The following is a 13106-nucleotide window of genomic DNA, read 5'->3' on the forward strand; positions in this document are numbered from 1 at the left end:
CAGGCTCCCTACATAGAGCCTTCTTCTCTCTCTGTCTGTGTCTCTGCCTCTGTCTCTCTGTGTCTCTCATGAATAAATAAGTAAAATCTTTAAAAAAAATCCTATTAGGGATCCCTGGGTGGCGCAGTGGTTTGGCGCCTGCCTTTAGCCCAGGGCGCGATCCTGGAGACCCGGGATCGAATCCCACGTCGGGCTCCCGGTGCATGGAGCCTGCTTCTCCCTCTGCCTGTGTCTCTGCCTTTCTCTCTCTCTCTCTCTCTCTCTCTCTCTCTCTGACTATCATAAATAAATAAATAAAATTTTTAAATCCTATTAAAAGAAATGAGTTGTGTCCATTCTTTTACTAAATGATGCCACAGTGAATGAATCTGTACATACATCTTTTTGTGTTTCTAAGATATTCCTAAAAGTGGAATTGTTGGGTCTGAGAGTAAATGCATCTACAGTCTCCTTGAGTTTTTAATTCATCTGTGTATCTTCAGGTTCTAGCCTCTGTGGTACATAGGGTCTTTACTTGGCAGATAGTTTACTAAACGAGGAAATATATCTGGGTTTCTGGTCAGTTTTCCCTGTTGGAATGTTAGACCTTTCTCTATAATAAATTCTCTAAGATACATCCAGTATAAGGCATCCTTTCCACTAGAGGTAACCTTTTGTAAAAAGGACTTTTGAATATTTTTATAACTAGATCTGTAAAGAACATTTCACCTGTGTTTTTATTGCAGTTTTACAAACATAAACATCATTAAACTAAGTAAAAAGTACATCTTCAAAAAACTAATGAAAATATTGCAATATATTTGGCTCTGGTGACTAAAGTCCTATGAGTCAGAGGGTTTTTTTTCTCCCTCTTTCTTCCTTTCTCTCTCCCACCTTCAATTTTATTTTTTGCCAAATGTTTAGAAAATCACCCTAAAGACAATGATGTAAACACCACCTGTTATGACTAATCACTCTGGCCTCCCTGTTTTCAGTTGCCTGCCTGCCACTACTGACATAGTCAAAAGCAGTAAAAATACTGAATTGATAGAGGGATCCTTCAGTTTGTAGCTCATTTATTACCTGTCTGATACCCACACATTGTAAATTATGATATTAAATAAGAACTGAGTATTTGAGCTAATTACTACCAGTAACTGTCAGTTGCGATCTTAGACATTACACTTAGCCCTCATAAGCCTCCATTTACTCATTTATAGAATGAGGAATTGGAGTATTATGAGTTGTAAAATATCCTCTACTTCAAAGTTTTGTGACTTAAAGGGTTCATTTTCTAACATAGTGATTTTGTTTGATCCTTGTTGAGCTTTGTTTTGATATTTCATAGTTTACCAAGTCCTACTTCCATGTAAATTTAGGGTTCAGTTTTGCTACTTGTTCTTATACATGGTGGAAGATTTGGCATTATTTGATTGTGGAAAAAACATGGTGGTGTAACTTATCCAGATGGGTTTGAATCCTGGCTCTGTAACTGATGATTCTGGAAAAGTTAGATCTCTGTGCTTGTTTTTCCGTCTGTAACATAGCATAACAAAGAAGCTACCTCATAAGGCTGTAAGGATAAATGGAAAAAAAGCATTTAAAAGTATTCAGTTTCATGCCTTATGAAATTCAGTAAATGTGATAATATTATGGGCAGCTAAGTTGTAGGGAAGGGGCTGTGGTGGCAGGAGTTTTCTTTCTCTTGTTTCAGTTTTCTTTCTCTTATTTCATGAGTAATTGCACAAATGTTTAAAAATTTGAAACATCACACATATAGAAGAATCAACAGTTGTATACGGTTTTAGTAATAAAAGGAAAGCACATGAACTTAGTGCTCGAATTAGGAAAAAGAACATTACAAGCTTCTGTGAACCCACCCAGTTGCATTGCCCTACCTTTTTGTCCAGGGGTAACTACTGTTCCTGTGATTTATTTTTTTTTTTTCTTTTAAAATTTTTATTTATTTATGATAGTCACAGAGAGAGAGAGAGAGAGAGAGAGGCAGAGACACAGGCAGAGGGAGAAGCAGGCTCCATGCACCGGGAGCCCGACGTGGGATTCGATCCCGGGTCTCCAGGATCGCGCCCTGGGCCAAAGGCAGGCGCCAAACCCCTGCGCCACCCAGGGATCCCTGTTCCTGTGATTTAAAAAAAAAATAGTTTTGCTGTCTTTATACATTGCTATAAGCAATATACTGCTTAAATTATATATGTAATCACATACACACACTGCTTAGTTTTGAAAAATGGAATAGCAAGCATAAACTTTGGGTGTTTAAGGGACAGTATTCCCATTATTAGGTGAAGAGATGATAGTCTGAACAGTCTCTTGAGTCAGATCTAGCTTCAGCTTCCATAAGAATGCATGACTCCTTTCTGGGGAAGTTAGTGAGCAAGGTCATGAGTGAGTCCAGAGGAACAAAGCATGTCTGACAGAGCTGTGATTTGTTGGACTATGTATGTATTAGATGTCAGACAGAAATACAACCCCTCCATCTGTCAGGAGTACCAGGTTAAAGTGCCCTGAGGTGACCGGAGTGCCCTCAGCTGATTCAGATAGCACAGCAAGAAATGGAGACCAGGGATTTCATCACCCCACTGGCAAGACAAGCCAAAGTACAGATAACAGTCTGGGCTGGGCTCACCTCTTCTTTCTATCTTCAGTTTAAAAAGAAGAGTACAGAAGTAGTCAGGATCTTGGTGTTGGCAGGCATCAAAATGACTCACTCTTGGGTCATTCTGTTTAAGTGTGTGCGGGGTACAGCTCTCACTTTCCAGGTCCTTTGTATAAGGACAACAACAAAAACAAAAAACCCCTCAAGATTAAAATACATGCATACATACATAGAATGATCTTGTTGCTTTGGGGCTTTCTCTAAAATTGCACAGAGCTGTGACTTGGTGTGGGTCTAGTTTCATCCCTTGTGCAACATGTTTGGTAGGCCTTTTTCATCTAGCAGTTCATGTCCTTGGATTCCAAGAAATTTTCTAGAAACTTTTCATTGATGATTTCCTCTCATCTGCTTCTCTTTTCTTGAGTAATAGGATCTCCTATTACTCAAAAGCCAGACTTTCTAATTTCCTAATTTCCGTATTTTTTTTCACTTCTATTTTCCATTTCTTTATGCTTTTGCTATACATTTTAAGGGCATTCCCTCAAAACCCTTCTATTAAATATTTTGTTTCTGCTAATATACTTTTAACGAATAGGAATTCTTTTTTCTCCCCTCTCTAAATATTTCATTTTTTATAGAACCCTCTTGTTTCCTGATTGTACTGTGTTTTATCCCTCTAAGTTAGTGATAGGTTTTTATTTTATGTATTTATGCATGTATTTTAGTCTCAAGGGGTTTTTGGGGGGTTTGTTGTTGTTCTTTACATTTATCCTGCCATGAATTCATAGGGAATGGGTTCCAGCAGCAGAGGTTCCTTTCCATTGGTTCTCACAAAATGTGCTTTGCTGGGTGGAGCAGGCTGGTGCTTCAGTTGAACCCAAATGCCTTTTTCTTCAGCTTCCTACTTTCTCTGATCATTTTCCTTCATGAACTTCAAGAAGCTATCTCGGCTCTTTGAGTGCTTAATATGCTCCATATATACATTAATTCTCTTGGCAAGAACCTTGCCTTTAACTTGCTTGTTTACAGCAATACCAACAGCAAGCTGGGTAACGTTGTAGACTCTTCCAGTTTTGCCATGGTAACATCTATGGGGCATTCATTTTTTAACAGTGCCCATTCCTTTGGTGGCGACAATATTACTTTTCTTGTAGATTAGCATCTATGTGGCCAAAGGAACAACTCCATGTTTTCTAAAAGTCCTAGAGAACACATAGCAGGTGCCTTTCCCCTTTCCCTATGAGTTGATGATTTTGGCAAATTACTAGAAGATGGTAGTTCTGGCTGAAAGTCTAGTGATAGGTTTCTACATTTTTTTCCCCTCCCTGCATGATTTCTGACTCTTCAAGGTTGCTCTTGTTTATTTGTTTTGGTTTCTACAATATTGAAATCCCATGAAGTCTGTTCACTCACATGCTGGTGGTTGATACTGGCTATAGGCCTTAAACTTTAAATAGGTTCTAGCTGGAACACCTACAGCTGGCCTTTTCATGGACTGCTTGGCTTCTTCACAGCATGGTGACTGAATTCCAAGGTGGAGCACCCCAAAAAGAGGCAGCCAAGCAGAAATTTTATTACCTTTTATAACCTAGTCATACAGCATCACTCTGTCACATTTTTTTATTAGTTAGGGATCCATTAAGGCTGACCCATATTCCAAGGGAGAAAAGTTAGACTCCATCTTTTCATAGAGGAATCTAAAAGAATTTATGGACTGACCTTAAAATGACTGCATCATGTCAACGTAAAATCCCAAAAGAGAACCCAGATCTTTTGACTCTTATTTTAGAACTTTTTCTTATACCCTGTTGTGGGGATAGGAAGTCGTAACTAAAATCAGGCGTTTAGATGACATTATGCATGGTAAGTTTCCATGCTGCTTCAGTTTCTCTATTATATGTCTTCATATAGTTCACTCTAATAGAGAATTTTAACTTTTTTGATTGGTTTGTAAGCCCTACCCATTTTGTTCTTAAATAGTTGTAAAGATGGAAGTTAGAGATTATTAAACTAGTGGTTTTCAAACCTATTTTTATTTTTTATTTTCATAGCAAAACACTTTTGAAAAGTAAAATTTTTCTTAGAGCATCATTATATTAAACAGAGGAAAGCTGAACTGCTCTAAGTAAACATACCCGCCATTACCAGTCCCATGAGGTAGCCCTTGAAGTTCTTTGGAGTCTTGGGAACAACAGACTTAGGTCACCTCTTTCATTTTATAATGTCAAAATTGAGGTTTAAGGAATTTCAGTGACCTATCTAAGGTTATGAAGGTTAGTGACCTAGCCAACAACAGGACCAAGCCCCTTACTCCCAAGGCTGGTGCTTTTTTTGTTGTTGTTACTACTTATTTATTATTTACTTAATTATAACTTAATTCAGGATGAAACGTAGAGTATAGCATTTTGCAACAGTATGTCACCAGCCGCAAACCTTTTAAAACAATATTTCCTTTCCAGCAATAGAGGGATAAGGAACGAACACCTAACCTCCATAGAGACTCTTGTTTACCTGTGATGTTGTCATTGCCATCTGTGCTAGATGGCGGGGAACAATCTTCAGTGTCCTAATCATGTGGCCAATTTAAAATGTCAGTCTTAATTTTGGTGACTACAGTTGTGGAAAACCACATATTACTAGTTTTCAACCAGAGTCAGCTTCTGATAGCTTCTTGAAAACAGTGAGTTGGCTGGCAAAATTTGACTGATAATCTCACACTCTCATACACAGTTGTATTATGATCTTCATGGTTTTTTTCTATATACTTTCAGCTTCTACTAGAACCCTTATTCTTCTTGCACTGGCTTCAAGTGTTTTACTTAATGTTTCTAAGCAACCAACTAAAATTGGCAGCACTATATTAAAAGCAAGGGAAAATGATTACTGCTTATCAATTTAGCACACAGTGTTCCCAAGTATTGGCTGAATGAAACCAAAATGACAGGTTTTCGCTGATAAATATATTTTGGCTTTTTTCAGTGAATTTACGGTATTCTATGTTGCAGAAAAAAACCTGTATGTGATGGAACAAAGAATTGCCTGTTCCATTTATAATATCAGTTTGAGATTTAATTAATCTCACATCACTACATTTATTGATTTTCTCTTTTGAATTAGATTTTAATAACCATCTGTGAGAACAGACTGAAAGCTTGTCTCTGGAAACAATGCCTTGATATTTAGGGACATGAGAGCAGCTGTGAGCTGTTGTTCTTCCTTTCTTAATAGCTGAGTGTCACATCCTGTAGTTTGGCTTTCATTCACTAATGTGAGCAAATGATCTGCCTTTCTTTCTGACTCAAGTTCCATTTACATAGTACTTTAGCATTCTGTATTACTTTTCAGTCCAAGTTACCTTCTGACCTAAAAATAAATCCTGTCTGGGCCTCTGGTTCTAATCTCACCCTATAATCCTCTTGGCCTTACCATTACTATTTCTCTTACGTAAGAATCTTCCCACTCTCAGGCATTGCCAAAATCTAATTCTCTTGCTAAAATTTCACTCTTCTTCCACCTCAGCATGGTATTAATAAAAATGAGTGGGTATAAAAATGTGTATATATGCTCTTGTGAGTGAATAAGTTAATTTATATTTGAATGAGTCTGTGTGTATCTAATAGTGGGTGTTTATAGCCAGGTTGGGAAAGGTGTGTGGGAAGGGATAGGAAAGGGTAAGCCTGGTGAAGAGGAAGAGAAACTGTAGAGGAGCCTCAAGACAATAGTAACAAGACTAGTGTTGGAGAGAAGAGACTATCATCTGTTTCTTTGCTGCTGAGATGCCCTTTCTTTCTTAATAAAGATTTCCAAACATAATAAATCATTTGTAGAGATATCTAATCTTACTTGCTAATGAATTAAACATCTGTCCAATATGTGCCTAAAGTAAAAATTACTAGAAATTGGATATTTCCATACTTAATAAAGGATATAAAAATCAGTTATGTAGAAGTGAATGAAAGAAACTTAATGTTTTTACTGTCAGCACCATGGTTCTTTCCTCTTACCACTGAACAATGTTTCTCAGTGTGACCCTCAGACTAGCAGCATCACCATCATCTGGTAACATGTTAGAAATACAAATTCTCGGGCCCCACCCCAGACCTACTGAATCACAAACTTTGGGGAAGGGCCTAGTAATCTGTGTTTTAACAAGCTCTCTATGTGATTCTGATATATTGTGAAATTTGAAAATCATCGCTTTTAATTATAAGAAATTGGCATCTCTGTAGTATCTTCTAATATGAAAGACATTTTAGTATAAAATATGCCCTAACACTAATGAAATTTATCTTAGTTCATTGAAGTTAGTGATAGATCTAGGAATAGATATTTATTGGGAGAGCGGATAAGGAAATACCTTATAGCTGCGTTACTACTGTCATGATTGATATAGCTATGTTTGTTTAGTTCAAAAATGTATCTTGATTACATAAGAATAGAATTAAAATTCTACATATGTACATTCCACTATTGTAGAATTTAGAATATGTAAAATATTCACCTATTCTATTGGTTTGAAAGTATTAATAATTAAGAAAATACAGTGACCAAAATAAAGTGCTTAGTAGATGGGCTCAGCAGCAGAATGGAGGAGACAGGAATAAATGAACTGGAATATAGAACAATGGAAATTACCCAATCTGAGCAATAGACAGAAAATAGACTAGAAAGCATGAATTATCTCAGGGACCTGCAGGACCATAACAGAAGTAGTTACATTCTTGTCATTGGTGTCTTGGAAGGACAGTAGAAAGAGGGTAAGCTGAAAAAGTACTCAGAAATGACTGAAAGCTTCCTATATTTGGCAAGAGACCTAAACCTACAGGTTTGAGAAACTGAGCAAACCACATTCAGGATAAGCCCAAAGAAATCTATGTCAAGATATATGATAACTTAAATCTCTGAAAACTAAAGACCTTTGAAAAGCAGCCAGGGAGAAACACCCCCTTACTTACAGAATAAGGATAATTAATAATTATAAACTGAGAACTGAAGAAGAAACGTAATAGGTACAATTTCTACACTGATAAAATGATAACACCAATAGACTATGATAAGTTATGTATATATAATATATTTAGAGCAACAGATGAATCAAAATGGAATTCTAAAAAATGTTCAAGTAATCCACAAGACAATAGGAAAAAGAAAACCAATGGAAAATAAAAAATAAAATGACAAACTTAAGCCCTAATGAATCAATATAGCCAGGTTACATTAAATGTAAGTGGTCTAAAATACATCAACTAAAAGAGATTGGCAGAGTAGATTAAAAAACATGACCTAACTATATGCCGTCTATAAGAAACTCAATTCAAATACAATAATATAGGCAGGTTGAAAGTAAAAGGGTGGGAAAAGATATATATAGTAATGGCTGTATTAATATCAGATAAGGCAGACTTAGCACAAAGAAATTATTGGAGAGAGAAAGGGACATTATATAGTGATAAAATCAAAATTACAAGGAAACAATTAGAAATATTTTTTAGAATTTAAAAATGAACCAGAAAGAACACAAAAGCAAACAAACACACATACCAGAGAATGCCTTGAGAGAACTAGAAGATGAACGAAATGTTTAAAATTTAAAAAGAAATGAAGAAAGCTAAAAATTTGAGAGAAATTAAAATTAAAATAGGCAGAGTCTAACATCTGGATAATTGGAGCAGGGAGGAACTTGGTAAGACTCTATTCCTCAACTGGTCAATGGTTTCAGAGGTGTTTATCTTATAATAACTCATTAAGCCATAGATTCCTTCTGTGAGATTTTTTTGTATTTTCTTTTTTTTTTTTAAGATTTTATTTATTTATTCATGATAGACATAGAGAGAGAGAGAGAGAGAGAGATTGAGAGGCAGAGACACAGGCAGAGGGAGAAGCAGGCTCCATGCCGGGAGCCCAATGTGGGACTCGATCCCAGGACTCCAGGATCACGCCCTGGACCAAAGGCAGGCGTCAAACCACTGAGCCACCCAGGGATCCCCTGTATTTATTTTCTTTCCAATTAAAAGATTATGAAATGCAACAAAAAGGCAAAGGGTAAACTGGCAAATATTTAACAAAAAAATATATTAAAATGTCATACAAATTGATTTTTTTAAAGAGGCAAAAACTACAATAGTTACAGAGAATGTAAATAAATGGTTTGCTTATATTCAGAAAGGTAATAACACTAAAAACATTGAGTCTTACTAAAGTACTTCCTGGAAGACAACTTTTGGGAAAGGAAAAAGGGAAAGAAACTTTACATTACCTCTGGATAATGTTTAATATAAGATATGGCCTAATATCTGTTGTGGATGAAGTTGGGGTTAGGGGGGACTGGTGGCAATAGAGCCTTCAGTAAGTACCCTTCCCTGTGGTAGATTTTCTGTTATATGATCTCAAGGGGAATGCAATCCCAAATAATTCATTTGCTTTCTGTTCATGTTGAGTTAGCCTGACATTTTATGATTTAGAAAAATTTTACTATTAATTACATTGAATGGGGGATCCCTGGGTGGCTCAGCGGTTTAGTGCCTGCCTTCCACCCAAGGTGTGGTCCTGGAGTCCTGGGATCCAGTCCCACATCAGGCTCCCTGCATGGAGCCTGTTTCTCCCTCTGCCTGTGTCTCTGCCTCTCTCTCTCTGTGTCTCTCATGAATGAATCAATAAAAAAATTTTTAAAAATTACATTGAATGCTTTTTTTATACTTCCCAGTGAGAGACCTACCATCAATTTGCCTTGATGTTAGACAAAAACAGCGCATTTCTGTAGACCCATTATCATCTGAAATAAAGGCCCCAGTTCTTCCAGAACCTGTCCTTCCTCGCCAGCCCAAAACTATGAAAGACTTTCAGTAAGTTTCAGCTCACTGTTATGTGTAGACATACAGTCATCTGCATGCCAGTACTTTACATCATTTAATATTTTTGTGTGAGAAATTGATTGAACCTGCGGCTCTTTATAAGGCCTTGGTCAAGAGTGAAGATACAAAAGATTGGATATCTCAAGTTGAAAGTGAAAATAAATATATAAATAACCGGTAAGGGGTAGCTAATGCTGCAGCAAAAGAAACAACACTAAATAAGAATATGAGTTAAAACAGACAAAAGGAGGTAAAGGTGGTGATAAAATAATGTTTCCTTTTTTAAAAAAATACAATTTCATCTACTATGTGACACATAAACTGTAAAAGCTATGTGACTACCAAAAATAATCCAAATGGGTACTAGAAGGACTAAGTGATAATAAGAAAGTAGAGACAGAGAATGTAAACAGAATCTCTCAAGAAGTTTGGCTATGAAAAGTATTAATTGTAAGGAGCATGTCAAGAATGACCTTTTTAAAGAGCAAGTGAATGGAAAGCTGAATTAATATCATCTATTTAAGAATTATAAGTTCATAAACTATATTTACATTAACTGGAACATACTGTATTCAGCTTCAGTGTTTCAGATTACATATTTGGTGACATTTATTTTTAAAGAAGTAATGCTATTTTATCTGAATAATATTTCTATCTGTTATAGTTAATGTATGTTTTCATTTTAGGGAAGATGTAGAAAAAGCTAAGTCAACAGGAGATTGGAAAGCAGTACATGATTTTTATCTAACAACATTTGATTCTTTCCCAGAACTAAATGCTGCATTTAAGGTAATAACACATAAAACACATTTTTCAGTTTTAGTTTTAAATTTTCCAAAGAAGATATGATAACTTAGTTCTTTTTCTACCTAATAATGACTTAAGCAGCTATTTAACAAACATATGTATATATTAATTTCTGAAATTATACCCATCACAAATAAATATTACTTAAGTGTTATCTCAAAGATTGTGTTTGTACTAATGATGAAGTTTGACTCCATTCTTTTAGTTTTAAAAAACAAACTGATTAAAATAATTCTTATATATTCATTTTTATTTCTAGCCTTTTGCCTAAAAGTTCTTTTTCATCATCCTTGTAAAAAATATTAGAAATTGTGAAGTAATGGTTATGTTTCAAAATTACTAAGAACAGTCCTTAAATGTTATATACACTTAATTTATTAATTGCATTTGCAGAAAGATGCCACCGCCTCATTTAATACCATTGAAGATTCTGGGATTAATGCTAAATTTGTGAATGCTGTGTATGATGCCTTACTTAATACTGTAAGTACTATTTATGAACAAATGCAAATATTATAGTTCTTTGTCTCTTTTGTATTTCAAAAGCAGCCACACAAATACTGTAATAATCACCTTGTAGCCTAATTATATAATTTTATAGTAAATTTAGTTGGAATTCTCAAAAGTTAGACTTTTTTGTTATTAAATGAGAATTAAGGAGAAAATACTTTTATGTCTAGTCCTTCTTTGGGAAAGCTCGCTGAAATAAAATCATGCTTCATTTAGTCAGCAAAAGGAAATAAATTATTTGATTGTATTGACATTGCACTGAATCTATAGTGGTTCTCAAATTTTAGTATGTATCAGAATACAGGAAGGGCTTCTTAAAATACAGAGTTTCAGATTCATTGGGTCTGGCATATAGCCCAAGCATTTATGTTTCTAACAAGTTCCCAGAGACCACATTTTGAGAACTACAGTGCTGTCGATGAATTTATGAGGAGTTGACATTTTTTAATCCATGAGCATGGTATATCTCTCCAATCATACTTAGATCTTCTTTAGTTTTTCTTGGTAATGCTTTGTAATTTTTGGATAAATACCTTATACATATCTTGTTACATTTAGTTCTAATACTTAATTTTTTATGCTATTGTAGTTTCATTTTCTAATTACTAGGATATAGAAATACTTTCATATATTTATTTTTATTTACCATGCCAAATTCACTCATTAATTCTAATAGCTCATCAGTCATTTTATTTGGATTTTCTGTATTGACAGCCTTATCATTTGTGAAAAATAAGACTTTCACCTCTTCAGTCCTTCTGTCTTGCATATATGGATGGATAGATATAAGTATTTGCCTCATTGCACTGGCTAGAATCTCTTGTATCATTTTGCATGAAAGAAGTAATAGTATCTTTGTCTTATTTCTAATCTTTGTACTTATTATTAAATACGTGAAAAGCTACATAATAACAATTGTCATGAGAGAAATGTAAATAACATTACACATCCATTCAAAATGAGTAAAAGGTTTTTTAAGTACCATGAATTGTGGGACAGCTGGAACTTTCATACCGTGATGTAGTAGTATAAACTAGTACAACCACTTTGGAGAATTGACGTTATTTACTAACACTAAGCATGTATATATACTGTGACCCAAAATGTTCCATTCCTAGGACATTTGTCTGACTTCTTTTGGCTCGAAATGATATCAGTGTTTTATAGACACTAAAAAATTAAAGCTACAACACAAGGGGAAAACTCTCTAAAATGGAAATAAGATTTTTCTTTTAATATTTGAATTATTAAACTATATAGGAATGTTATTTTATGCCTTTTCCAAGTCCAGTTATGATAAAAATAGTATTTTTTATTGAACATAATTTTATTGCACTTAATAATGAATTGTGGATTTAGCTGCTAATTGTAACTTGTTAATGGTAGTAATAAATTTATTTAAATATATGCAGTTGTGTTCTATTGTTAAACATGCTACTCTTTGATTTGTGTTCATGATTTTATCCTGCCAAGCCAGGGAAAGTGAAATTTTTTTCAGTTATATAAAACTGATTGGCCATCAGAGGGCCACCATATACATTTTGCAGGGTTTTTTTGTGCACAGCACATCTCAGGGAGCATTCTCATTGTACTCTTATGACATTGGTGCTCTAGTGCTTAGATGTGAAAATCATACTGCCATAAATGGTAGTCCTCAGTCATCAAGCCTTATTTTAGTTATTAAAACAGCTCTGTAAATACAAATAACATATAAAAGTCACCTAAGTACCTAATCCTGATTTTTTATTATTTTCTTTTGTCCGTAGCCTCAAGACATTCAGAAGACAGTATTAAAGGGAATCATTAACAGCTTATTACGAGAATGGAAAGGGTAATTTTACCTAATATTTAGTTAATATAAATAATTTCTATGTCCCAAACAATATATATATATATGTATTATAAATAAGTATATACTTATTGGTATATATAAATATATACCAATTTATATATATATAAATATATATTTATAATATATATTTTTTTTACTCTCAGATTTTAGTTGATTTAAAAACAGATCAGAAAGAAACTATAAACCATTTATGACCAAAAAAACCCTGTAAAACACTTATGACAAAACTTTTTAACTTGAGATTTGTGACTTCTCAGAAGGCTCCATAAAGGGTGGGCTTCACAGAATCTGTGAATCCTTTAAAATTGTATATAAAATTTGTTATGTACAGATATATGTGTGGTATAAAAATGGGGTGGATAGTTACATCAGTAACCTAGAATTAAATTATATGGACATTAAATTTAGCCTTGGATTTCTTAGTAGCTAGAGCAAAATTTTTCTTCTTTCTAATATAAGGAAATATAAGTTTGGCTACTGAAATTTTTTT

General features: G+C 34.4%; 1 protein-coding gene across 1 annotated transcript in view; it reads left to right on the forward strand.

Moving 5' to 3' along the window:
• Positions 1-13106, forward strand: part of HECTD2 (HECT domain E3 ubiquitin protein ligase 2) — a 71027-nt gene that overhangs the window by 27946 nt on the left and 29975 nt on the right. The window contains exons 3-6 of the mRNA XM_038578182.1: positions 9300-9438; positions 10134-10236; positions 10648-10737; positions 12531-12595. Coding sequence (XP_038434110.1) covers positions 9300-9438; positions 10134-10236; positions 10648-10737; positions 12531-12595 — 397 coding nt within the window. The remainder of the gene's footprint in view (positions 1-9299; positions 9439-10133; positions 10237-10647; positions 10738-12530; positions 12596-13106) is intronic.

The sequence above is a fragment of the Canis lupus genome, chromosome 28 (genome assembly GCF_011100685.1).
Source record: "Canis lupus familiaris isolate Mischka breed German Shepherd chromosome 28, alternate assembly UU_Cfam_GSD_1.0, whole genome shotgun sequence".
In the NCBI taxonomy this organism is placed as follows: Eukaryota; Metazoa; Chordata; class Mammalia; order Carnivora; family Canidae; genus Canis; species Canis lupus.